We start from the raw sequence: 27019 nt of genomic DNA on the forward strand, positions 1-27019 counted from the left end.
AACACCGCCGCCCGCATTCTCACCCGCACCAAACTTCGTACCCCGATTACCCCAGACCTTGCCAAACTCCACTGGCTCCGTCACAGAGTGGATCGACTTCCAAGATCCTCACTGTTTAAATCCCTCCATTCCTTGGTACCCCCTCTAACCTCCTCTCTCCCCACAGCAGTACTCGCTGCCTCTGCTCTACTGGGTCTGACCTCATCCGCATCCCCCAAATCCTCCGCTCCACCATTGGGGGCCAACTAGGCCCCGAAACTTTGGAACTCCCTCGCTCAAACCCTTTGCCTCATCCCTCCTTCCCCAACTTCAGGTTGCACCTGAAGACCTTCCTTTTCAACCCCGCCTCCAGTTACCTTCCCCCTCCCCCTGGCTCAGCCTTGGGCTCCACCATTGTTAAGCGATGTGAGACACCGCCCGGCTTGGAGGGCGCTTTATAAGTGCAAGTTGTTGTTGTAGGTGTAGCAAGGACATCTCAAAGTATTTCACGGGAATTATCGTGAAATAGAGTGTGTATGGTGTATTTGTTGACAAACACAGCAGTACAATTGCACACAGCAACATCCCACAAACACCCAAAGAGTGAGTGACCAATTTTATTTGGGGATTGTTGGTCAGGATACTGGGAGAGAGAGAAATTCCCATCGCTTTTTGAATCGTGCCCTGGGATCATTAACATCCACCTAAGCGGGCAGTTAATGGCTCTGTTTAATGGCATATATTTGTTGGTAATGGTATCAAGGGATATGGGGCAAGTAATCGGAGTTGAGGTATAAATCAACCATGATCTTATAGAATGGCAGAACAGGCTCGAGGGGCTCAATGGCCTCCTCCCTGTTCCAATTCTCACCTGAAAGTCGGCTCCATTGAGAGCACCAGTTTAGTTTTCTGGAGGGGAAGGAAAATAACAAAGTGGCTGCTGTAGACAAGGCTGCAGGAAGGAGGAGGTCCCCTTCACTCCAGAACTGGGTCACTGGGTGCGGCCAACCGGCTCGGGTTGCCTGCAAGCGCATGCGCACTGCTCGGGGCGAGAAGGCGTGGGAATGATCTGCGGCGCATGCGCGTCAGTGTGCCTGACCATGCCCGCACCAAGCCGGCTTCGTGAGCATGCGCACGACTTACATTTCCCTCCCCCCACCGGGTCTGAGCGGCAACCGAGCCGCGCGTGCAAACGGAGCGACGCGCGTTTACGGCGGTGAAAGATAATAACACCGCCGACAGTCGGACACCGCGCGCTCCGCAGCTCGAGAGACACCATGAAATGCGGCGATGCTTTGTTCTTGCCCTCACGAAAACGAAAGTTTCGCCTTCTAATTTCAAAAATTCCAGCCGACAAAATGGAGGATTGGCCAAACCGGCTGAGACCGGCCTCGGGTGGTTTCCGCGCATGCGCAGCCACGCGGAGGTCCGTTCCCGGCAGCCCCCGGGGCGAGGCTGTGCCCACTCCGCGAATTTAAAAATAAACGAGAGGCGGCGAGAAGACACCCCGTCCGCGTCCAGTCATCAAACACTATCGCCGCGAGTAAAAATAAAGTCGCCTTTGAGAGGACGTGTGGCTGGTTGTTATGCGCCGCACGTAACCCCTGCCAACGCGCAGGCGCAGTCTGAGTCCCGGCGGCCTCCAGCCGAGAGAAAGACGAGATGAAAACCACGAACAAAGAGAGTTTCCGCACGACACAGAGTCGCGATTTCTGATGTCGCGGCGGAGGTTAAAAAACATTAACATTTTGGAACCCAGGCGGACTGCGGGGCGGCACTGCGCATGCGGGGGCCAGCGGGGCGGCACTGCGCCTGCTCGGGCGCCCGGTCGGGGGCGGCACTGCGCATGCGGGAAGGTGTGGCGCCCACACTGCGCATGCGAGCGGTGGAGGCGATCCCAGACTGCTTCGGTGAACAACAAGAGGTGGCGGCGGGAGTCCGTGGAGCTGAGAGAAAGCTGCCCAAAGCCCGTCCGTTCCTCACCTCAGCGCCCACCGACACCTCCCGCCTCCCCGTGAGCCGCTGTCCGGGGTGCGTGTGTGTTTTTGGGGGGGAGCTGTTCGGTTGCAGGCCTCGGGCCCATTCGCACGCCCGCTCCGCGCTGAGGTGACCATGGTCCAGAAGGAGGGAACGAGTGACACCGACTCCCGGGCCGCTCCCATCTCCCCGTCCGCCCCCGAGCTGGCCAATCCGGCCACCGCGCCAGGCCTGCCGGCGCCGGCCGCGCAGTCGCCGCCGCTTCCCGCCTCCGGGGCTCCGGCTGCCGCCCAGGAGGAAGGCGCGGCGGACACGGCTCCTGCTAACGGGGTCCTGGAGGGTCAGAGGCGGCGACGGCCGCAGGCCCCGGACACGACTCTCGGCGGCGGCGGCGGCAGGAGGAAGTTTTGCTGCGGAGTCGTAGAAGGTGAGGAATAGCGTCTTAAAAAAAATGCAAAGACAATAAAAGTGGTGGTCGTGAGGGCTCTACCACCCGCTGCCGCTCCTCGGCCGACTCCGGCCTCCTTTTTGTCCTTCGTCCTCTTCCACCATCGGTGCTACGCTCTGGAACTCTCCCTGAATCCCTGACCCCCCCCCCCGCCTGACCCCCCCCCGAGCGCTCCGGGACGATCTCCCGTGTGAAATTGCAGGTTGTTCTTCAAAGCAGTTCTTTAACTCTTTGGTTTGACTTCACAAAGCAATTGTTTTTAATAATTCATGACAGGTGGTGTGAGGGTTTAGTGTGGCTGTGGGAGGTGGGGGGGAGGAGGGGAGACTGGAGTTGGGCAGCCTGTTGTGATCGCACAATAATCCCCTCACTGTCGGTGTAATGTGATCTGCCACTGGCTGCCCATGGGGCATTTTTAGGGAGAATGAGTTCTGGAAAGGGGGAGGTCAGTCGGATACTTTTTATGGCTGACAGACAGGAAATTGATTGTAGGATTGTAGCTTATTGAAAACCTTTGCTTGCCAATTGGGTTGACGCCATCAGTGGACTCTATTTCTTCCCCCCCCCCCCCCAACTTAAAAGTTCAGGGAGTAAATGAGGCGTGTGGTGTGCATTGTCTGCCTTTTCCCCGGGTCTGTGCTCCTTTAGTTCATCTCAATTGAAATTGTTTTGCTTGACGTAAGAAGGGTAGTTGTGGCAGTCTGGGGGTGGGGTTGGAGGAAGAACTGATATGTCTGGCTGAGGGGAGCCAAGTTCAGTTTACTTAGTGATTGACAACATCTGAGCCATCAGGATCTGTAATGCTCCAGTGCATTGTTGATGATTTTGAATGGCCTCACGGTCTTCATTTGGAAGGGTAAATCTGTTACTATGGGGTGAAATTCTTCCCACTTGGTCCCCGATACCCTGCGGGTCAGTCACCCATATGTTTACCTGTATTTATATACTGTCCTAGTAAACTGTGTGGAATTGTATGGTCAGTTCCAGAAATGTAAAAATGCATTTTAGAGTCCTCGATATTGGTTCCTCAGGTATTGCTTCTTGCCGACCTACACTTGTGTTCACAGTATAGTTTATTGTTCCTTCCTATCCTCTTGAGCTGACAATTGTGGTCCCTCAACTGTAGAATCCTAACTTAAAGGAAAAGGATTTCTGAAATAGCCAGCGAACTAACAAAGGGGGCAGGGTGAAACGTTAGGCAAGTTTCCCTAGTTCACGCGCTTCTGTTTACCTAGCAGTAAGCAGGAACCTGGTTGTTAGTTGATTGGCGGATCACTTTTCTGGAGGTATTAATCAATTCATAAATAATTAATAATAATTTGGTCACTCAATCAATGACTGTTTGTGGGTCACTGCTGTGTGCAATTGGCTGCTGCAAAATATACAGTCAATTCACTTTATAGTATATTCTCTGAAGCTCTTTGACACATCTCAAAGACGTGATAAGGCTCTACATAAAATGCAAGGATTATTATTAAACGGGGGAGGTAACAATCGGTCAAGGCTCCTGATGCTGATTGATTCCGCCTGGAAAATATCACAGCATAATCGGGTGTCGGATGCGGTTCCTCATTGTTAAATATCTGAGGCACATTTGCTCTCCAGGTTGAGGCTGAGGAAAAGATGAGGAGAGAGAGGTGGAGAAAAAATGAAGTACTAGCTGACAGCTGTCAATGTTTGGAATGCACAGACAATCCATAAAGTGCGCTGAGAAATAATAGATTTTTATATTGGTGTTTGTAATAATAATTCCTTTAATATAGCATTTAGCAGGATGTCTCAGATTGCTTTACAGAATTTACAGTGAAGTGCAGTGACTGTGTAAGCAAACACAGCAGCCAATATATGCACAGTGTCCCACAAACAGTCATAAAGTGAATTGCCAATTCACTCGGGAGGACGTCCCAAAGCGCTTCACAGAACACACTGTAAAGTGAATTGACTGTATATTTGTGGGCGAACGTGGCAGCCAATTGCGCACAGCAATGTCCCACAAACAGTCGTGGATTGAAAATGACCAATTTATTATTGTTTTTGGTTTTGGAGGTTATTATTAGGCTCTGTGTGGAGTAAGGAAACTTGCCCGAGGTTTCACCCTCTGCCTGGAATTGAACTCGGATCTCTCGCTTGCAAAGTGAGTGCTCTAACCACTGAGCTACAGGATTCCACTTGACTCATAGCGGTCTGGTGCTCTGTTCATTAATGTATGTTTGGTGACTACAGAAAGCATTTGATTTGGAATGTTGAATTTGTTAGAAATATAATTACGCTATTTTAGCCGCAATATGTTTTAGAAACTCCCTAATCAAAGAAGATAATAACGCATTTAGGTGGGCTGCTACTTTGGAATTATGATATCTTTATTCAACATGGTCTTGCTCCTTCCTAACTCTGTGACCTGCAAACTCCGTATCGATCTGTCAGCTCCAAGTCCCCCGTTGGCCCAATCCAAACCACCATTGGAGGTCGGGCCTTCAGCCTCTCTGCCCCCAACATTTGGAACTCCATCCCGCAGTATGTTCATCTTGCTCCGTCCCTTGCCTCCTTCAAGGCACATCTCAAGACCCTCCTCTTCGACAGTACCTTCACTAAACCTCCCTGCTCCCCCCCCCTCCCCCGCCTGGGGGCTCTACCCTAGTGATTCTGCTCTGTTAATCCCTTCAATGATACAGGAGCTAGAATTGATTTAATGCTCCTTTTGGGCAGTTGGACTATCAGGTTGGAACTGAGCTCCCCTTTACTTATCTTTGTGCACAGCTGAGTTGCTGTATTTATCCATTTCCCTCTTTTTCTGCAGGATTTTATGGAAGGCCATGGAGCATGGAACAGAGAAAGGAATTGTTCAGAAGGTAAGTGTTTTGTTGATTACTTTTTCCTCAGTTTGTGGTGTACGGTCAGCCCTGAGCAGCTAAATAAATAGCCTCTTAGTGTTGGCTGAAGAAAAGTGGGGTGGTTAATGGAGCTGTGGACGGTATTCTGTGCTTGCTTTGTCCGTAAACCTTGCCTCCTGGGTCAGGCTGAGTGTGAATGCTACCTCCAATGAATATGTCCAGAAATCCAGCAGAGTACCCAATAGTTCTGCCCCTTAATTAATTTGAGTGTGTTGCCTATATTAATCTCATCCGTCTCTCTCTCGCTCTCTGTTCACAGGATGCGGAAGTGGGGGTTAAATACATATCTGTATGCACCGAAAGATGATTACAAGCACCGGATGTTCTGGCGAGAGATGTACTCTGTTGAAGAAGCAGGTGAAGATTCAGCTCCTTTCACTCTCTGGTGGAGAAAATGTGGATGTTGGTATCTGCTGGTGTATCCTGAAATTCACAGTCTCTAGACTAGCTAAACTGTGTGGTGGGGGCACATGTCATCATTGTGACGTGTTGGTACATTAAAACAGTGCAGCACTGTCTACCATTCTAGCTTATGGCAACTCAATGGTTCCAACCATGACTTTGCTTCAGGCCAACATAACTGTTGAGGTATAATTCTGAAGAGTCACTCATACTCAAATCTGTTCTGTTGCAGAGCAACTGATGCAGCTAATCTCTGCTGCCCGAGAGCACGATATTGAGTTTGTCTACGCCATATCCCCAGGACTGGATATTACCTTCTCTAACCCAAAGGAGATTGGTACTCTGAAACGCAAATTGGATCAGGTGGGTCCTTTCCATCTTTCCTCTTTTTCTCTCCTGAAGATGCTGATTTGTGACCCCCCCCCCCTTCTCTCTCCTGACTCTTAAGCTGAGTGCTTTCGCCGCCTTCAAAATCCTCTGAGTACAACAAGGAATTCACCCTGTATGAAAGCTGCTATATTAATACAAGTTTGGTCACTCAAACCACAGCTGTTTGTGGGACACTGCTGTGTGCAATCGGCTGCTGCATTTCACCTGGAAATATATGGTCAATTCACTTGATAGTATATTCTGTGAAGTGCTTTGAGACATCTCAATGACATGATAAGGCGCTGGATCAAACAAAAGGATTATTATTAACTTGTGCAGCAAATCTAGTTTCTGAAAGGGTGGGTTTTTCTCTTGTGATTTCCAGATCTCGCATTTCGGGTGCAAATCTTTTGCGTTGTTGTTTGATGACATCGACCACAACATGTGCCCTGCGGACAAGGAGGTTTTCAGCTCATTTGCACATGCACAGGTGTCAGTCACCAACGAGATCTATCAGTATTTGGAAGAACCAGAGAATTTTTTGTTTTGTCCGACAGGTGAGTGAGCAGCAATGTACACCTTAAAGTCCTGCTAAAAGGCATCCTGTCAGCGAGAATCAGCTCTCAGCCTGGCTCAGTTGGTAACATTCTCACCTCTGGCTCAGAAGATTGTAGGTTTTAGCCCCCGGTCAGTACTTTGAGCTCAGTCTAGACTGATGCTCAAAACAGTAAATATTAGGAGAGCTACATTACCAGAGGTGCTTAATGACATATTAAACTGAGATTCCATCTCCCTGATCAAGTAGACGTTAAAGACCTTGTACCTTCAAGTCCCTTTTCAAGACCCTCCTCTTTGGCCATGTCTTAGACCACCCTTTTACTCCTACCTTCCCTGACTTCCACCCTCCCTGATCTCAACCCCCAGTTTAGGTCCAAACCCTAACTGTCCAGCTCTTTGGGATGTCCTCCTGTGAAAGACGCTGTGTAAATTTCATTTGATTAAATTGTTGTTGTTGCCACTGTTGGATGGTGAAGAGGGTTGGCGAAGCATAGTTTTAATGCTTCCTGTTTGATTTTCAGAATACTGTGGCACCTTTTGCTATCCAAACGTTATCCACTCTCCGTATCTGCGGACTGTTGGAGAGAAGCTGCTGCCTGGCATTGAAGTATTGTGGACAGGTGCGTTCCTTCATGCTTACTGTAAATGGTGCTCGATATACATTGTGCTGTGTGGGTTAGTGTGACTTCTCTGTGGTTAGGTACTGAGTGCATTGGTTATCGCCTCAGAAGTAACCTCTTTCCTGCTCAAATTTACTTGTGGTGTCTTGTAACACAGAAACTTGTTTTTAAAGTTTTGGGGTGTTCTAGAATTTTTACAATGGGGGAAAAATGAATTATTGGCAGTAAAACTAGGGTTTGGAGTTCAACAGGTGTGACGCTCTGAAAATACACTGTGGAATGTCATTCCTGTGAGTAGTGAATTGAGATGTAATGTCTTGTGCAGCTGTAACCTCAGGAAAACTTAATGTTTAGTCTTTTTTGAACTTTAAGCAAAGTTTAAAACCATGAATTGGACCTGGCTGTGAGTGGAGTCCTGTAGCTCAGTGGTTAGAGCACTCGCTTTGCAAGTGAGAGACCTGAGTTCAATTCCAGTCAGGGCGAAACCTTGGGCAAGTTTCCTTACTCCACACAGAGCCTAATAATAATCCCTCCAAAACCAAAAACAATAATAAATTGGTCATTTCCAATCTATGACTGTTTGTGGGACATTGCTGTGCGCAATTGGCTGCCGCGTTCGCCCACAAATATACAGTCAATTCACTTTACAGTGTGTTCTGTGAAGCGCTTTGGGACGTCCTCCCGACGTGAAAAGCGCTATATCAAATGCAAGGATTATTATTATTATTATTATTATAATGGGTTCCTGTGATGGTGCTGTACAATTCACAAACGTGTAATTGGAGGCTCAGTCTAGCCTCACAATTAAGCTCTCACCAACCACTGTTGGTGCCTTTGTCATCTCTCTTGAACTATAAATTAACATCATCCTGTTTGACTTGTACCAAAGGCTTATCACACACGGAAAAAGTGTGGTTAAATCTTGTGTTGAGAATTGAGTGCCACCTCATCCACTTAGCTGCCCTCAAAGTCTGTCTGTCAATGTAATTAACCCAAATTTGACTTGAATGAAATAATTTCTTGGTTGTGAAGAAACTGGTCTGAATATGGGTGTGTTTGGCAGAGACTAAACCTCCTCTTTCACCCTCAGGGCCCAAGGTTGTTTCGAAAGATATTTCAGTGGAGTCGATTGAAGAAGTTACCAAGATACTGAAGAGGTCGCCAGTTATCTGGGACAACCTTCACGCCAACGATTACGACCAGAAGCGACTCTTTCTTGGGCCGTACAAGGGCCGGTCAACAGAGCTGATCCCCAGGCTGAAGGGTGTGCTGACCAACCCCAACTGTGAATTTGAGGGCAACTTTGTGGCCATTCACACACTGGCTACATGGTATAAGTCCAACATGAACGGTGTGAGGAAGGATGTTGTGATGAGTGAGTATATTGGATGAGTCCTCTTAATCACTTGCTTACAGGGTATAAATAATATATTTCTTCATTCGATGGAGCACCTATAACGTCTGTGCCTTGACTTCTAATTGCTGTGAAGTAGGGAGACAATCTTGAGGATTGTTGGTCAGGGAGAAAAAAAGTTTTCCAAAAAATATCCTGGGATTATGTAGGCGGGCATGCGTCATGCTCGAAAAACAAAACTTGCACAATAGTTTTAACAAAAAAGAGAGGTTTATTTTAACAAGGAAGTTCTACCTCTGTACATCTGTCATCTCCAGCCTCTCCTGTCACACTCCCAGCCCCCAGCTGTATGCTGGGGTTGTATTATCCCTTAGGGCTGGTGCTCAATTATCACAAACTCCAATCAAGCCTGATTGAGTCCAGCTCCTGTTAGCTCCCTTTGCACCTCGGTAGGCTGATCCCCAATAACCTTGAAAGGCAGCGACACGATTTATCTCCGTCACAGTCTCACAAAGACCAGGTAGAGAGGACCTTAACCTCTTGCAAAGTACCCAACTTCCCACAATTCAGCAGCACTCACAGCGCTACAGTGTCAGCCTGGATTGGGAGCTCAGAGTCTTGAAGTGGGATTTGTACCCACAGCCCTCTGACCCAGAGGCCAGAATAACCCATTTATATAGTGCCCCTCATGCAGGGTAACTTCCCAGAACGCTTATGTGAGAAAGTCAGCTAAGCTGGTTAATATCTTTCAGTTGGGGTGGGGGGGAGTGGCGAAGAAGCATAACCATTCTCTATTGCGCGGTTCACTGGCAGATGAATTGAGAGAATCATTTTAAAGAGGACCCCAACAGCGGGATTACTACTTTTTAATTAAGAGGCCAGCAGGGGTTGCAGATAGGATGAGCAGAGAGGCCTCCTCATTGAAGATTTCTGCGTGTCTATCCTGTACTGAGACTGATGAGGGTCTTGTTAAACAGCAGTGCTTTTAATAATCGCTTACTTGTATTTTTTTTGTACTTGTTTTTTTAGCTGACTCTGAGGAAAGCACAGTGTCGATCCAGATTAAATTGGAGAATGAGGGCAGTGATGAGGAAATCGAGACCGATGTCCTCTACAGTCCTCAGATGGCTTTGAAGCTTGCAATAGCAGAATGGCTTCAGGAGTTTGGAGTGCCACACCAGTACAACAGTGAGTGTCCCCTTCCTTGGTGATGTAGTTGCACTGGAGCTTTGTAGTGTCGTGATTAGAACACTCGCCTCGCAAGCGAGAGGACCTGGGTTTGATTCCCTTAAAATTCACAGAAGTCAAATCAATTAAAGCGATAACTGCCTTTTTTGCTGCTAATCTATTGCACTTGCAACCCATTTGTATGCCAGGATCTCATCCTGTGGAGTCCTGTAGCTTAGTGGTTAGAGCACTCGCCTTGCAAGCGAGAGGACTGGGGTGAAACGTTGGGCAAGTTTCCTTACTCCACACGCTTCTGTTTACCTAGCAGTGCATAGGAACCTGGTTATTGGTCAATTGGTGGATTGCTTTTCCAGGGATAGTAATCCATTCTAAATAAATAAAAATCAATAATTTGGTCACTCAATCCACAGCTGCTTGTGGGACGCTGCTTTGTGCATTTGGCTGCCACATTTCGCCCACAAAATATACGAAGACATGATAAAGTGCTATAATTCAAAAATCATTATTATTGCCGATTCCTCTGCTGCTGGGTAGAAACAGCTGGCTATTTACAGAGCAGATCTGATGTACTCACTTGGCAGGATTTTAAGGTTTAAATTCCCTCCCCTTGAAGGCCCGTTTCAAGACGCTCCTCTTCGACAGTGCCTTCGGTCACCCACCTACCCCTCCGGATCACAACCCCACAGCTTGGGTCCAAATCCTTGACTGTCCAGAGCCTTTGGACGTCCTGATGTGAAAGGTGCTGTGTAAATATAATTTGTTGACCTTGTATTTCCTTGCAGGCCGCCAGGTGCCTCACAGTGGAGCAAAGACCAGTATAATTGACCGAGCAGTAATGGACGCCCCTCCATGCCTGGTGTCCTCTACAATAGTGACTACGGTTTACCAACAGCCCATCATGAGCCAAGGGAGCCCACTGAGCAGTGAGCCAGCCACACTGAGCAGTGAGCCAGCCACACTGGATAAAGAGGAGGATGAGCTGGAGGAGAAGAAACAGCAATCAGACGAGGAGCCCATGGAGATGGTGGTAGAGAAAGCCGATGAGCAGGAAACCAAAAACGTCCACCAGATCCTCACAGACATCGTCCAGGCCAAATTGTCTGAGGATCTCAAGCCCATGGAGATGGATAAAGAGAGCATCGCCGAGTCCAAGTCCCCTGAGATCTCCATGCAGGAAGATTTCGGAAGCGACATCGCGCCCATGCAGACGGACGAACAGGTGAACAAGGAGCAGTACGTGCCGGGCCCCAATGAGAAGCCATTGTACGCGGTGGAGGCTGTGACCATGGAGGACCTGAGCCTCCTGGCTGAGATGTTTTATCTGCCCTATGAACATGGGCCCAAGGCTGTGCAGATCCTCAGAGAATTTCAGTGGCTCCGGGCTAACAGCAGTGTCGTCAGTGTGAACTGTAAAGGAAAAGATGCTGAAAAGGTGAGGAACATGTTCTACCTGGGTAGCACTTTCATCTCTCAGAACACATTGTGTGGGCTCAAGCCCGACATTGGAATTTGGGCTCTCAGTCCTGGCTGACAATGCAGCACAGTATTGGGGGAACATTTGCCTTTTCCAAAGTGCTGTTCCTTCGGGTGAGATATTAGGCTGAGGAGACGTCTCCCTGTTGAAGTAAACTTAGATTCCATGACTCCTGGAAATGAGAAGAGTATATCTCAGTTCCCTGGCCAACCATCTTCTCCCCCACTCCCCACCTGATACATTAGTTAGTCACTTCCAGTGCAGGACCTCACTATGCACAAGAGGTTGTTGCGCTGACCAACAAATAGTCACTCCACTTGGCATCAATTTCCTGTGAAGTGTTTAGAGATGTTTCAGTGTTGTAGGTGCTGCGTCATACAACAACAACAACAAGATTCCATTTATAAAGCACCTTTCACGTCAGGAGGATGTCCCAAGGCGCTGCACAGTTGGGTCATGACCCGAGCAGGGGGGAAATGGTCAGGGGGAGGGATGGGAGGGAGCGAGAAGGGGGAAGAGAGTCGAGAGGATTATTATGTCAAGCCATGCAGGCAGGCCTGAGGTTGGGTCAGAAACTCGTTCTGTGCAAGATCCTTAACACTGAACAGAATTCTAGTGTGCCCGTCTGCTATTTCAAATCCACTTGATCCTAGTCCTGTTGCTGTATCTTGTAGATTGTTTGACACAGCCTTAGAGAGAAACATCTGTTAGGCAGCAACAGGGACCATCTTTCTGCTTTCACAAAGCATTTCTGTCCAGGTGCCAATGAAGGCCTGCAGCTTGCCTCTGCAGCCCTGTGAGGGCCTCTCCTATGTGCAAGTGCCGTTGCTTAGACAAGCCTGCAACACGTCAAGTTTGCTGAGCGCAGAGAGATTTATCGAGTTAGGGTATTCGTGTTATGAACAATTGCTTCCTTCATGATCTTCCCCCATGTTTCCTCTGTGGCTTCGGGGTGGGCAAATCGTGCTGGGGGTGCGGGGGGAGAGAGATGAGGCATCTTATGCATTTTGTTTGACGGACATTCTGCTAACCAGTCAGACAATGTGAAGCCCTGTAGCTCAGTGGTTAGAGCACTTATCTCGCAAGCGAGAGGACCTGGGTTTGATTCTCGGGCAGGAAGAAACATTGGGCATGTTTCCTTAGTCCACACACCTCTGTTTACCTAGCAGTAGATAGGAACCGGTTGTTAGTTGATTGGCAGATCGCTTTTCCAGGAATAATAATTCTTTTTTTTAAAAAAAAACCAACAGTCTCCTAAAATCCTCTCATACTAACCAGCCCAATAAGCCTAACTATTACTCTAACCAATACACTACAGGACTCCACTTGAGCTAAGCCTGTGCCCGTCTCTGCACCCTGCCTGTCTCTAACCCCATGTTCTGGTTGTAAAATGTTGTACACTGTTCAGCGCCTTGGGACATCATCCCGACGTGAAAGCACTATACAAATGTAATCTTGCTGTTGTTGTGTTACAGATTGAGAAGTGGCATTCACGAGCCATTAAGTTTGAAGCCATGTGCTGTGGAGTCACGGAGATGTTCACCCGTCTTGCCAACTGTGAAAACCGCTCCATTCTCTATGACCTGTACCCTTACGTCTGGGACATAAAGGGCGTTGTGTCTATGGTGAAGTCCTTTGTGCAGTGGTTGGGTAGGTAACACAGGAGGCTGGTCTCACTCCCCAGTGATCTTGGTTTTGAAACCTTCAATTGTATCAGCCCTTGAAAAAGACAATGAACAAATCAGTAATGATTTTACACTCAACATCTTAACTGAGAGGAAGGGACTGGGCGGTGTGTAATCTCGGCTCTGGTCTAAAATTCAGTAACCCAGTTATTAGCTGATCTGCACTGGATACCAGTAAAAGTAAAAGTCCCTCCATTCTTGGTTTGGCTTGAAGTTGCAACAACTTCTATTGCTCCCTTCACATCTTAAAGTGATTTACAAAGACAGCAGGAGCTGTAAATTTGGGAGTAGGGACTAGGCTTGCTTATTGGGCTGGCTAGTACGACAGGATTTTTGGACACTGTTGTATGTTTTTCATGGGCTGGTGTAATTGTTAGGAGTAAATATTTGAACCAACACCTGTTAGATATTGTGTAATGATAAAATTGCCTTGTGTTTGTGGCTCTTCGCCGGCCTGTGGGCTGCATCACCCCACCAGAACTGGTCACATTGTCAAGCTGAGGGAGCATTGGTGTACAGGGCGGGTGAATGAGCATTGCCGTGCTGGCAGACCAGTAGTAGGAGCTGCTTGCTGTGTTCTCTGTAACTACGATTGCCGTTTCTGACAGAGCGCTAGCGAGCAGGAGATGTGGCAAACCCCAGGGCCTGGAGAGGACTCCAGGCCTCCGCGCATGCGAGCTTTATAGAAGCGCAAGGCTATTCTGGTGTCTGCTGATCCAGCCTCCATTAAACCGGCTCAGTCCTGAGAACAAACGTGAGCAATAAATTGAAAAGCACAATGCATGGGGAGGGGAGGGAATCCTGTGGGAAGTAAGTGCCTTTGGGATGAAAGGCTTAAAGGACTTTTCGGACCTATAAAGATGGGAATTTTTGCCTCACGTGGATTACAAGCTGAGTAAGGCACCAGTATAGTCTGGGTTACAGCACGTAACCGTATTTTATCCACAGGTTTCTACGCAGACGGCAGGGACTACGGTGCCGATGTGGGCTTTAAAACTATGACACAGCAGGCAGCTGAGCTACTACGACCATCACGGCTGGGGGGGGGGGGTCACTCCGCCGATCCAATTTAATCACTTAGCTTCAGCAACTTAGATTCCATGCTACTCGCTGGGTCTTTGATTAACTCTAAACTGTATGGTCTGTCCCTCCAGCACTCACAGAGACACCTCTGTCTGAATTTTCACATAAGTGTTTATCACCAAAGCAAAGCATTAGATGACTTCCCAGATTGTTTGTGTAGAAGTTGCAAAGAGAAATGCGTGGAACAGTCCTGAACAGTAGGAATCGGAACAGGTTGATTTGGTTTTCATAACACTTTTTTTTAAAAAAGAGTAGAAAATAATGACTCAGAAAATAACTTGTTTTGTCCACAAATGATAGTCACTTCAATCTACACTGTAACCTGTGAAGCGGTTTGAGACATCTCAACGATGTATCGAATGCGAGGATTATTATTAAATCCACTTAAATTAGGACTGGCTGGAGACAATTCATTACAAACACTGGAACCCAGAAATGCACCTTTTCAGTGAGTTAGGAGTATTATATTATAGAATAACTGCCTGTCATCAGTTATCTAAGCACAGGATGTGCTAGGGCTACTGAAATCTTCTGGAAACATGCCTGACTTTATTTAGCCTCAGGGCCGTTGGTGTTGGCTGGCCAGTGTATAGAGGAGGGAAGCCCCGGTCTGTTGTGTAGGTGATGCAGTGTGCAATCCGACATCATAACCTGAGTGTGATGCTGTGATGTGACGGGTTACTAACGGCCTCTTCTATTGTTTGTCTTCTTCCCTCATTGTGCACAGATGGAAGAATCCTCAGCACAAGTTACACCAGCTGTGGGCTCAACAACGGCAGATGTACGAAGTGTGGCGCGATTACCCACTAAGCTTGGCATTCTAGGCAGCGAGAATTTTTGTTTAGTTTTGAGCAGAAGTTTGAAGTCACATTTGCGCAGCTGATCTCTTACGACCTGCTTTAACAATGTTTTTTATTTATACAGCGCTCGTAACAAACTTAGATAGTATTGATCTAATAGACTTAATAGATAGTATTGACACTGCTACTGTCCAAATGTACCCGTTACAAGCTTTACCCACTGATCCGGGCTGCCCTGTAATTGGGGAGGTGGGGGGCTGCTGTGTGCCTGCCTTTTGCTTGCATTGTGAGTGCGAAGAATAGTCCCCCATATTCAACAGTGCTGATTGTTGTAGAGGGGAGCGGAGAGTTCACTTGCCTATGAATAGGGAGAAAGGCCGTGGCTTGAAATTACAAGAACTTCTTACCTTTTGCCCACAAAATATACAGTCAATTCACTTTACAGGATATTCTGTGAAGTGCTTTCAGATGGCTCAAAGACACAAGCCGCTATATCAAATGCAAGGATATTATTATGGTAGGAGCTGGTTCTTTTCCAGAGCAGGGTCAATCTGAATGTCTGTCTTTATTTAAAACACAACTTGGATGTGTTTAGGATGAGACGTTGTAGTAAAATGGATGGGTGCCAGAACCCAACACATTGTAGAGGCTGTGAAATGGCCACCGTGTTACTCAATGGCTGCCTCAATATGCAAATCCAGTGAGAGATGTTCTTGAGCCTTTCCCATTACTTAACATCTGGTTACCCTCTGGCCTGCTGTTCACGTTGCATGAGTTTCAAGCCAAATGTTTCCTTTTTAAGTACCTGGCTAATTCCCTTTTGAAAACTATTATTGAATCTGCTTCCACCATCCTTTCAGGCAGTGCACTCCAGACCATAGCAACTCTCGGGGTGAAAAAGATTCTCCTCGTCTCCCCTGTGATTCTTTTGACAATTATCTTGTGTTCTCTGGTTACCGACCCACTCGCCAGAGGAAACTGTTTCTCCCCATCTCTTTTATCAAAATCTCTCATAAATCTATGCAGTATTGAAGCTCCTTTTCTCCTCTGAGCCGAGATGCTGCCTTATGGGGTGAGATTCTCTGAGTGGCCGTTCTTGATGTTTGTGGGGCTGAATACACTGGCTGATCGGGAAGTCGCCTTGATTGAAGGAGTTGGGGGTGCTTGCGATTGACTTGTTTGGAGCTTCAGTTTCCCCCTGGGGTGCAAGAATCTTATCTGAGATTGACCGTGGTGGTGAAGAGGGCCCATGGATGTGGATCTTTTTTACTGTGACATCCTCTGCACAAACAGTCTTAACACTGATTTTGAAGCAGTGCAAATCCCTCTTGAAAAGCACATTGGTGCCACCTTCTGAACCAGATGGTAACAGCAATAATACAGGTGGATAGAGACCAGCAACTGGCAAATTGGCTTGGGTTTCTGAGTTTAGCAACGCCTCTGGAGTGTGTGCGAGAGATGCCAGTGAGGGAGGGCATTGTGTTTTTTTTAAAAAAAACTCACTACAACAACAAATTGCATTTACACTGCGCCTATCATGTCGGGAGGATGTCCCAAGGTACTGGACAGTCAAGGATTTGTACCCGAGCTGGAGTTGGAATCATTTGCATTTGATTAATTTGATGTACTGTATTGCCTGTAGCATTGCAGTGTTTCCCAGGCAATTGTAGCTTGAAGTGAATTGTTGGCAGGTGCTATAGCCCATTTGTGCATAAACATCCATGAGTGAACAATTGGTTCAGCGTCTCATTCCTGAGGGCAACACCTCAGACAACGGAGCTCTCTCCCACACTGCACTGGAGACTCGGCCAAGACTATGAGATCAACATCCAAAGCAAGAGTGATTGAGCTTTTGAGGTTAGAATGAGTTGAAAATAGTTTAAAGTAGATAGGAAAGATGGAAAATATGAGGTGAATGTAGAGTACCATGTCTTGCTTTGGAAATATACAGTCACAGATGGTCTTCATAGACCTTACATTTGGTATGAGTAAGGTAGTTTGGGGTTTCTAGCCTGATAAACAATTACGAAATGTCTGTTCCCCACATGAATCTGTGTCTTCGAGGCCATGTTTGGAGCATTGTGTTGTTTTAATGCTAAGGGACAAATGGAAAATTAACAAGCACAAAAACCTCACACATTCCCAAGACCTTGAAGATACAAAGCAAATAATCCAGGTCTTTAATAAACCAGGCCTTTCTCCCCCACGCACCACTTTGGTAGATTCCAACCTCTCTTTGTGAAGCACTCAGGCATTATCCTATGTGAATGGCGTTGTTGTTATGTTGTTGCTGCTGATGTTGTCCATTGTAGAAGCATGGAGGATCTAGTTATAAGGCTTGACCTGTGATCACTGGACCAAGTGCCAATTTCCCTGTCTGAGTGACAAGAGAAGCTCAGCCCCTCAATTTCCTGAGTGTGTGTGGCTGGATAGCCAGGAGATACTAATGTGGTGTTAGCTGGAGCCAGGTAGGGTGATAGTATACAACAAGGAAAGGTTTGAACATAGCGAGGTGGTTGGGTCATTTGAAGTTATATCGCCTTTAGGGGAGGTTGAAGATTCGAACCTTGGGTGAGGAGCTTTGTTGGGTGAGGTCATGTTGGAACGTAGGAACAGGAGGATGCCATTCAGCCCCTCAAGTGTGTTTTGCCATTCGATTAGATCACAGCTGATCTGTACGTCAACTCCATTTACCTGCTTTTGCTCCATATCCCTTGATATTCTTACCTAGCAAACATCTATCCACCTTGATCAATAGATTTTTGCTTTTACTGTAGGCTGGGTGGCCTGAGTGTTGTCTTGTTCCATAGTTTGGTTTGGTCAGTGGACCAGAGTTGTCAATCATATTTGAAGCATTGAGCAGCAGAGGATTAAACGCAAACTGGGGACGATAGCTCTCTAAACACAGGCGAATGTAAGTTGGTTGTACACATTTACTTCAGCTTCACGTGTGTGGCATTTGCAACTCCCTCGCCTCCTCCACACCCAAAAAAAAACTTAAATGGGCAATTCTCAGAGAAGACATTTCAGCACAGAAGTGGACTTTAAGAACTAAGAATGTGATTGCCGATCCCACATACTTCAATATCCAAATGGGGTTGGTTGGGAAGTGGCGCCTTTCACGTCGGGAGGACGTCCCAAGGCGCTGGACTCTGGCAACCAGGGAAATTTCATTGACACCTTGAAAAACTGGTCGGTTTGGACATTAGATGGTGGTTTAATTACAGGGAAATGTCAACACTTTTATACCAAAATTCATCTGACAAGAGGAGCCTCTGAATGTGACTTCAGTTTATTATTATGTACTCTTAGGGCTGCAATGGAACCTCTAAGCAACCTTCTAACGCTTGTAATTTTATCCGAGTAATTAAAATTAATCAGATCATTGTAATGAAAATTCAGCGATAAGTACTAGAAGCAAATTGTGCCGGGTCTAAGCAGAGCACCATTGCAGTGTCTGCCTAGTGGGGCGGGATTGGTAGTCGGAGGGACTTCACACTCAGTTTCATTATGTGTCGTTACAGCCCTAATGGGTCAGGCAGGTCGAGCTCAGACAGACAGATCGGACGGTCCTTTGTTGCGCACTTCTTTTGTTTTGTGAGAAGGTGGTGTGTGTTGCTTTTGCGGAAAAGTTATAAAGACGACAGGAAAGTCCCACGTAACATTCTCCGCTTGGATCTGATCAACAGGGTGTCGTAGTCAATCTTCAGCACAGTTCTTAAGTGGCGACCAAGAACCCTGGGCCTTTAGAGGTGGTCTAGCAGGAGAGTTCCAGGTATTCTACGAATTCCCAATGACTGCTGTGTTTTTTTTTCTGTAATGAGAACAAAAAGTTGTTGAGAAACGGAAGGATTGGTCTGTTGATGGCTTTAGCTGGTTTAGCTGACAGAACCTGGGCTGGCATTTTGTGCTGGCTGGCACTAATTTGTTTTCTTTTCAGTTGGAAGGAGACTGTGGAATGCTAATGCCAATGCCCGCCTGCCCGCGCACCTACTTTAGATCACGAACCGTTCCTTTTCAGGCGGCGCCGTGTTCTAACCGCGCCTGCGATCGCGCCGCTTGCTTGCTTGCTCTGGTCTGTGGACGCTCCAGGAACGAACAGGCACGGTGCTAAGGAGCATCTGATCGGGGGAGGGAGTGCAAAGGAAGTGAGGGGGTTGTGGGGAGAGATTTCTCTTAACAAAGCCAACGTAACTAGTCACTGCTCAGCCCTGGTTGCAGTGCTCTGGAAGCTTCCTCGCACGGCCACAAAGTGTTGCCTCGGGCATTGCTGATGGTCCTAGTCCTTGCCGACCGGCTCCTGGAGCGTTCGCTGCGCTGCTCACCTCACGATTCTCTTACAGGTGCTCTGTCTCCGCGCTGCTTGTGAACCCGCGCCTGCGACGTCCTTCGGGAAGGTAATGGCTTTGTCAGCAGGTTAACCCTCTCCAGACCAAACCTCCTCCCCTCCCCCCAAATCCCTTCCTCACTCCATTCATTAATTTAATGTTTTATAAGAAGCTGTTTAAAAAAAGGTACAAATTGTGTACAGTAAATTAATCTTTCGTCACTCGTTTGCTACTGTAGCTGCCTGTAAGCATTCCACGCTGCTGTTCTATTCAAAGTAAGATGGATGGGTGTCAGACACGCCCCGCTTCTTGTTATAAAACCAGGCATGTGGTGTGTTTCCTGGCGTTGGCCTGTGGTGCTGTCGGGTGCCGTCAGTAGCAAACGAGTTGAAATTGGAGGCGAGTTCTTTGGAGCAGATTGTTGGTGGCCACTGTGCAAAGTGGAGCTGTACTGACTGAACTTTTGGTCCTTCACAGCGCTTGTTGCCCATTGAGGCAGCAAATGATCTCTTCTGCCAGCCTCCTCCGCCGATGCCAACGTCAAAGGTTTACACCATCAGGCCGTATTTTGCCAAGGATGAGGTAAATCAACTTTCAAGATCCTCATACACGTTTTCATGCTCTAGCACCTCCTTAACTCTCCGACCTGCTTACTACCCGCTGCCTCCACTCAACTGGCACAAGCCTCCTGCTTGTCCCCATGCCCTCAGTTCCACCATCGGTGGCCGCGTTTTCAGCCATTACGCACTTTACCAAAACACACAATGACTGCACTTTACAGGACATCCTGTGAACTGCTTTGGGACATCCTCCTGACGTGAAAGGCCTGTATCTTATGTAAGGATAATAATTATCCATGATCCTGACACGGTGTGAGGACTGGTCACGTGTCAGGAACACATTGCTGAACGTTGGGTCCTGCCTGGAGCCTGTGTGAGTTGCTGCTGCGTTTTCAGCCACTCCGCCCTGAAACTCTGGAACACTCTTCCTCTATCCCTCCACCTCGCCCCCTCCTTCCCCATCTTCAGGTCACGCCTGAAGACCTTCCTTTTGAACATCCTCCCCCAGCTCGGTATCGGGACGCCACGCTGCGTGAGGAGCACTGTGTAAATACAAATTGTCGTCGTAAATGAGTTCCTTCCTGACTATTGAAACACGGAGTGGGCGGGGTTCGCAATGTGGGCAGCTGAGCTGGGCTCAGGTCAGAGCGGGGAAGAGCACGGGGACTGTTCACATCTGGAAATAAAACCACTGGTGGAATCTTGTCCCAACTATGCCCGGTACTGGTGGACCAATCGTGCGTCAGTGTTAACTGACCCTTGTCCTCTTCGAACATACCTACGGTCACCTTTTCCCCCTTCCCAGCATTGTGCTCCGCCACTATCCAGCGCTCTGGGATGCTGCCCTGTGTGAGGGGCGCTATATAGATGCAAGTTGTTAACGTGAAAAACGGTGTCTGAGTGGGTTTTCTTGTCCACAGGCTTCTGTCTACAAGATCTGTAAAGAAATGTACGATGACGAAATGGATAGTGGGTCTGTGGATTCAGAACAGCCCGATATCGTGGGGGACAGGTGTGTAAAGCTCTCTGGGGAATGGAGTTCCAGAGAGTGGGGGCAGAAAGGCTGAAAGACTGACTGCCAATAGTGGAGTGGGCAGGACGGGGGACATGAAGCAGGCCAATGCCTGCTGAGCGGAGGGAGCGGGCAAGTTGGTTTGATGTTAAGAGGTCGCAGAGGTAGGGGGGAGCCAGACTGTTGGTGGGTGTTTAAAAGTGACGGAATGAGCCAAATCTTTGGGGGGAGAGAGGATGAAAGTCTAGTGCTTGTGCTGTATACACGTGCAGAGCTAACATGATGCCATGATTTGTGTGCAGCTTGGTGGGTGGGCTGCTGACCCTGAGCCCAGACTACTGCTTCGTGCTGGAGGATGAGGGAGGCGTATGTGGCTACGCCTTGGGCACTGTGGATGTGAAACCCTTCTGTAAGAAGTGTAATGTCTCCTGGATTCCTACCATGAGGGAGAAATACTTAAAGCCCGAGACCAGTAAGGAGCTTTCAGAGGAACAGGTAATCGCCAGCCCGTGTGCTGCTGTTCTCAAACCCAGCAAAGATTCTGAAGGGATTAGATAATGTAGACCATGAGAAGCTGTTTTATCTTGTACTGAGCAGTAGAGCTCGCTCAATCCACAACTGGTTGTGGGACACCGCTGTGCGCAATTGGCTGCTTGCATTTCTCCCACAAATTATACAGTGAATTCACTCTGCAGTATATTCTGTAAAGCGCCTAGAGACGTCTAGAAGACGTGATAAGGCGCTACATCAAATGCAAGGATTATTATGGATGGCTGTCAGTGAGTGGGATACTGCCAGTGTCTGGGTGAATGGGTGTGTTGGTGCTGGATAGACATTGCCACTGACCATTCTCTCTGTTCCTGTGCAGAAGATGATGCTGAGCTTCCACGAGGAGCAGGAAGGGCTTCCCGACAACTTCCTGGCCATGTTCCCCTCCCTCATCAAATTGGATGTGCACTCCAAGGTCACTGACCCCAGTGTGGCCAAAAGCATGATGGGCTGCTTGCTCTCATCCTTAAAGGCTAACGGTAAGGTTCTCAGCCTCAGCTCCTGCATAGCCTGCGCCTGCTCTGATGGATGTCAATTACATTATATATTAAATATCTGGAGTCCTGTAGCACAGTGGTTAGAGCACTTGCCTCACTAGCGATAGGACTTGGATTCAATTCCCAAACCAACTCCCAATTCCCAGAGGAACCAACCAGGGAGCAGGCTATTCTAGATCTTGTTTTGTGTAATGAAATAGGGCTAATCAGCAATCTGGAAGTTAAGGCTCCTCGAGGGCAGAGTGACCATAACATGATGGAATTTAACATTAAGTTAGTGATATTGTTGAATCCGAAGCAAGGATCTTAAATTTAAACAGAGCCAACTTTGCAGGTATGAGCAAAGCTTTGGCTAAAATAGACTGGGAAATTAGATTTAAAAAACATGATGGTAGACCAGCAATGGCAAACGTTTACACATATAATATATAATTCCCAGCGATCACATATTCCCTTGAAAAATACAAAATACCACGGGGAAAAATGGTTCCACTTTGGCTAACCAGAGAAGTTGGGGAAAGTATAAAGTTAAAAGAAGAGGCCTATAATACTGCCAAAAACAGCAGCAAACCTGAGGATTGGGAGGGCTTTAGAGAACAGCAAAGGAAAACCGAGACACTGATTCAGAGGGAGAAAATGAAATACAAGGGTAAACTCGCGAGGAACATAAAGACAGATCGTAAGAGTTTTCACAAGTACGTAAAGAGGAAGAGACTATCAAAAGTGCATGTGGGTCCATTGCAGGCGGAGACGGGAGAAATTATAATGGAGAATAAAGAAATGGTAGTCATTAAACAAATATTTTTGCTTCTGTCTTCATGTTAGAGGACACTGAAAATTTACCGAAAATAGAGGGGAACCTGGAGGCTAATGTTAGTGAGGAACTTAAAGAAATGAACATCAGTAAAGCAATAGTACTAGAGAAATTGATAGGACTAAAAACCGATAAATCCCCTGCACCTGATGGCCGGCATCCCAGGGTTTATAAAGGGGCGGCTGCAGAGATAGTGGATGCTTTGTTTTTGATCTTCCCAAATTCCCTGGATTCTGGAATGGTTCCCAGTGATTGGAATCGCAAACGTAATGCTGATATTTAAGAAGGGTGGGAGACAAAAAATGGGGAACTGTAGACCAGTCAGTCTGACATCGGTGGTAGGGAAAATTCTCGAGTCCTTAATTAGGGACGTCGTCGTGGGATACTTAGAAAATCACAACATGATTAGGCAGCGTCAACATGGCTTTACGAAAGGGAAATCATGTTTAACAAATCTTATAGAGATTTTTGAGGATGTAACTAGCAGGTTAGATGGGGGAAACCAGTAGGTGTGGTGTATTTGGATTTCCGGAAGGCATTCGACAAAGTGCCACATAAAAGGCTGTTGCATAAGATTAGAGCCGGTGGAATTAAAGATAATATATTAGCGTGGATTGGAGAGTGGCTAACAGGAAGAAAACAGAGTAGGGATAAACTGGTCCAGCTTGGCGGGATGTGACTAATGGAGTGCCACAAGGATCAGTGCTTGGACCTCAATTATTTACAGTCTATATCAATGATTTAGATGAGGAAATCGAATTTAACATATCTAAATTCGCGGATGATACAAAGATAGGTGGGAGCGTGAGCTGAGAGGATGACACACGAAGAATGCAAAGGGAAATAGACAGGCTAGGGCAAGAGTGGGCAAGAAGGGGCAGATGGAGTATAACATGGGGAAGTGTGACGTTATTCACCTAGGTAGTAAAAATAGAAAAGCGGATTATTTTCTAGAGGGAGAGAGACTGGGTAGTGTTAGTGTTCAGAGGGATTTGGGATCCTTGTACACCAGTCACAAAAAGTTAGTATGCAGATACAGCAAGCAACTAGGAAGGCTAATGCCATGTTGGCGTTCGTTGCAAAAGGGTTAGAGTACAAGAGTAGGGAAGTCTTGCTGCAGTTGTATAAGGCCTTGGAGAGACCGCACCTAGAATATAGTGTGCAGTTTTGTCTCCTTATTTAAGAAAGGACATCCTCGTCTTAGAGAGTGCAGAGTAGATTCACTAGGTTGGTTCCTGGGATGAGGGGGTTGGCCTATGAGATTAGGTTGAGTAAACTTAGCCTATGTTCTCCAGAATATAGAAGAATTAGAGGTGATCTTGTAGAAACCTATAAGATTCTTAAGGGTCTTGACAGGGTAGCTGCCATGAGACTGTTTCCCCGGTTGGAGAATCTAAAACTAGAGGTCATAGTCTCAAGATTAAGGGTCAGCCTTTTTGAACTGAATTGAAACATTTCTTCACTCAGAGGGTTGTGAATTTGTGGAATTCTCTACCCCAGAGGCTGTGGATGCTCAGTCCTTGAACATATTCAAGACTGAGGTTGATAGATATCTAAAGGATAGAGGGATTAAAGGATATGGGGATAGGGCGGGTAAATGGAGTTAGGTTAGAAGATCAGTCATGATCTTATTAAATGGCCGGGCAGGCTCGAGGGGCTGAACCCCTACCTACCTGCCCGTACCCTCCGTTCCTCTGGCTCCGGTCTGCTCCACGTCCCCCGCCCCAACCGCCCTACTATCGGTGGTCGGGCCTTCAGCCCCGAGGCTCTGGAACTCCATCCCCCAGTGCCTTCGCCTTGCTTCCTCCCTTTCCTCCTTCAAGGCCGGTCTCAAAACCTTTCTCTTTGACCGTGCCTTCAGCTCCCCTCTCGACTCTCTTCCTCCTCCTCGCTCCCTCCCTTCCCTCCCCTCACCCTGACCATTTCCCCCTCCTCTCTCCCTCCCTTCCCTCCCCTCACCCTGACCATTTCCCCCCTGCTCGGGTCATGACCCAACTGTGCAGCGCCTTGGGACGTCCTCCTGACGTGAAAGGCGCTCTATAAATGGAATCTTGTTGTTGTTGTTGTTGAATGGCCTACTCCTGCTCCTACGTCTTATGGTCAAACGGGGCAAAACCTTAGGAAAGTTTCCTTACTCCACACGTCTTGGTTTACCTTATAGTAAGTAGGAACCTGGTTGTTAGTCGATTGGTGGATTGATTTTTGGGGGTAATAATTCTGAGTAGCACTTTGAGACGTCTCGTGATAACGCACCCCTTGTTCTTGAATTCTCCACATAGCAATAATCGGAATCCAAACTCTTCCAAACCTGAAATATCAGTGCTAAAATTTAACATCTTTGTCATGAGTCACACATCACCGATTTGAGACAGTCCCACTGACCTTTGAACCCGCCCCCCTTGTGCACCCTGTAACTACTCACTGCCGCTCTCCCCTGTGGTATGGTCTGTTTATTGGGTCTGTCTCGTCTGCAGGTTCCCGTGGGGCGTTCTGTGAAGTGAAACCAAGTGACAAACGGAGTCTGGAGTTCTACAGTAAGCTGGGGTGTGTGGAGCTGGCCAAAACCGAGGGCTTTCCCAAAGAGATGCTGTTCCTGGGACGGACCTTGTAAAAGCTGCCTTCACTGTAGTGTAATTAATGGATGTGTATAATTAAATGTATCTAAACTAGCCTTAAAGCTGAAATAGCCCGTGTTTCATAATGTTTTATATTTTATTACCCTCCTGTTTTTCATTTTGTATTTGGGATGTATATTAAGGGGAGCTGGGTGGCGAGAGGTAGTGTGTGTGAGAGAGGCAGGCAGCTCAGCAGTGATCAAGTGCCGGCTTTCCCTTTTTCCCCTGCCCGGAAACCCTCTCTCTCCCTCCCTCACACATTGCCTCCTACAGCTCAGTGTACTACGGAGTCCTGCACACTGCAGACAACAGTGACAACGCTCTTGTTCCTGCTCTCAGCTCCTGAGCAAATCTCCCCCCAGAGCTGATGGGTTCTGGGTGGCCCACTCCCTCAGCACTGATGGTTCTGCAAATAATCTGCTGGGCAACATGCCCGCGAGGCTGCTTTCCGTCCTCTCTCTCAGCATGCCTCACCGCACCTCGCCAGCTTTCCTGAACGGAGAGTTGAATTGACTGTATATTGCTGTATTGTTCCTGTGTTAACCTGCTACCCTGTTAGTGGGCAGTAAGTTCTCCACAGCAGCCTGGGGATATCAGAACTCCAGCTGGAGAGGCTGTGAATCTCACACCCAGGCTGTGTGGTCGTGTGGCATGTGGGCGTTGAGCCCCCTCACCGTGGAAGCTTGTGGGCCAGTCAGTCCTGACCAAAGCTCCACCTCCATTAAGTAGCTACCTGCTTATGTGCCGAACACTGTATATAACTGAATAATAGGGGTGGGGGTTAGTATTGCATGTAAATAGGGTTGCAGAGTGACTCGGTCGCTCCTGTTATCACGGTTAAAGCTGTCGCTGTCCTGGGTGAGGTTTGGGCAGCTCGTGATTATGGTTGTCACGGAGGCCGTGGTGTTTTGCTTTAAACAGACACTGGCGGCTGCTCGTTGTGGAGCTTCCGCACTCGTTTCTGCTTTGGCATTTTGAAGTGTTTCTGCTGTATTGTGATGGGAGCCCAGGCTGGGGTGGGGGGGGGGTTGGGGTAAAACTCGCCGCGGGAGCTGGGCTTGTGGGGGGGATGCTCCAACCCATTGCAGACAAGTGCTGATGTGGCCTGTACATTACCTGTAGATATAAACCAATGCCCTCTGAAGGGCAGAGAGTGAGGCTGTGGTAAGCAAGACAAGAAGAGGCAATTTGGCTCCAGTGTGCATATGGAGAGCACCTCTCATTCTCCACTTAATGATGGGGCAGTTTTGAAGCAGTTTCTGGAGTTCAGCTGTTCACTGGTTCGTGTGCACGTTCATCGCATCTTTGTCAAACTCACTGCTCTGGGCCCTCATAATAAATTGCAGACCAACCAGGTAGGACTTCATTGTATATCTTCACTGGAGAATCGGGTCTGGATCTTAGGCCTGGGTGCTGTTGTCCTGGTGGTGACCCAGGGGAAGCAAGTAGCTTACCATTATTTCCTCCCCTGCCCCTCCCCCCGGAGATGTAAGTGGCAAGAATTTCCATGAGTTTGTACATACAGGGAGTCTTTATAGCGAACATTCCTTGTCTTTAAAGGCCATTGCTCTTGGGTGTGTGTCTGGTCTGTTGCTGAGCATTGGCTGGACATGTGTTGTGTTTTGCTAACGATGGCTGATCTGATCTAATTCCAAAACAAGGGCAAGTTGTTTTCTGTTGATATCGGATGCAAACATCTCCCACCTGTTGCTGCCACATGAAGGGCTAAAGTTCCAGGTTTTGTGTTGGAAAAATGTGGCTTATTTGTCAATGGGTCAGGAAACAACTTTGAGGCTAAATGCTGCTGAGGTACTGA

General features: G+C 47.6%; 1 protein-coding gene across 1 annotated transcript; it reads left to right on the forward strand.

The window, feature by feature from the left end:
* Positions 1–1867: 1867 nt before the first annotated feature.
* Positions 1868–25272, forward strand: oga (O-GlcNAcase). The gene is made up of 16 exons (XM_007911394.2): positions 1868–2383; positions 5202–5253; positions 5555–5652; positions 5930–6060; positions 6452–6623; positions 7146–7244; positions 8335–8619; positions 9628–9786; positions 10569–11218; positions 12736–12910; positions 18518–18603; positions 19634–19738; positions 20637–20728; positions 21031–21223; positions 21597–21756; positions 25063–25272. The coding sequence occupies exons 1-16, from the start codon at positions 2092–2094 to the stop codon at positions 25197–25199; spliced, it is 2886 nt and encodes a 961-aa protein (XP_007909585.1). The 5' UTR covers positions 1868–2091; the 3' UTR covers positions 25200–25272.
* Positions 25273–27019: the final 1747 nt, after the last annotated feature.

Source organism: Callorhinchus milii, unplaced genomic scaffold (assembly GCF_018977255.1).
Source record: "Callorhinchus milii isolate IMCB2004 unplaced genomic scaffold, IMCB_Cmil_1.0 Scaffold7, whole genome shotgun sequence".
Classification (NCBI taxonomy): domain Eukaryota; kingdom Metazoa; phylum Chordata; class Chondrichthyes; order Chimaeriformes; family Callorhinchidae; genus Callorhinchus; species Callorhinchus milii.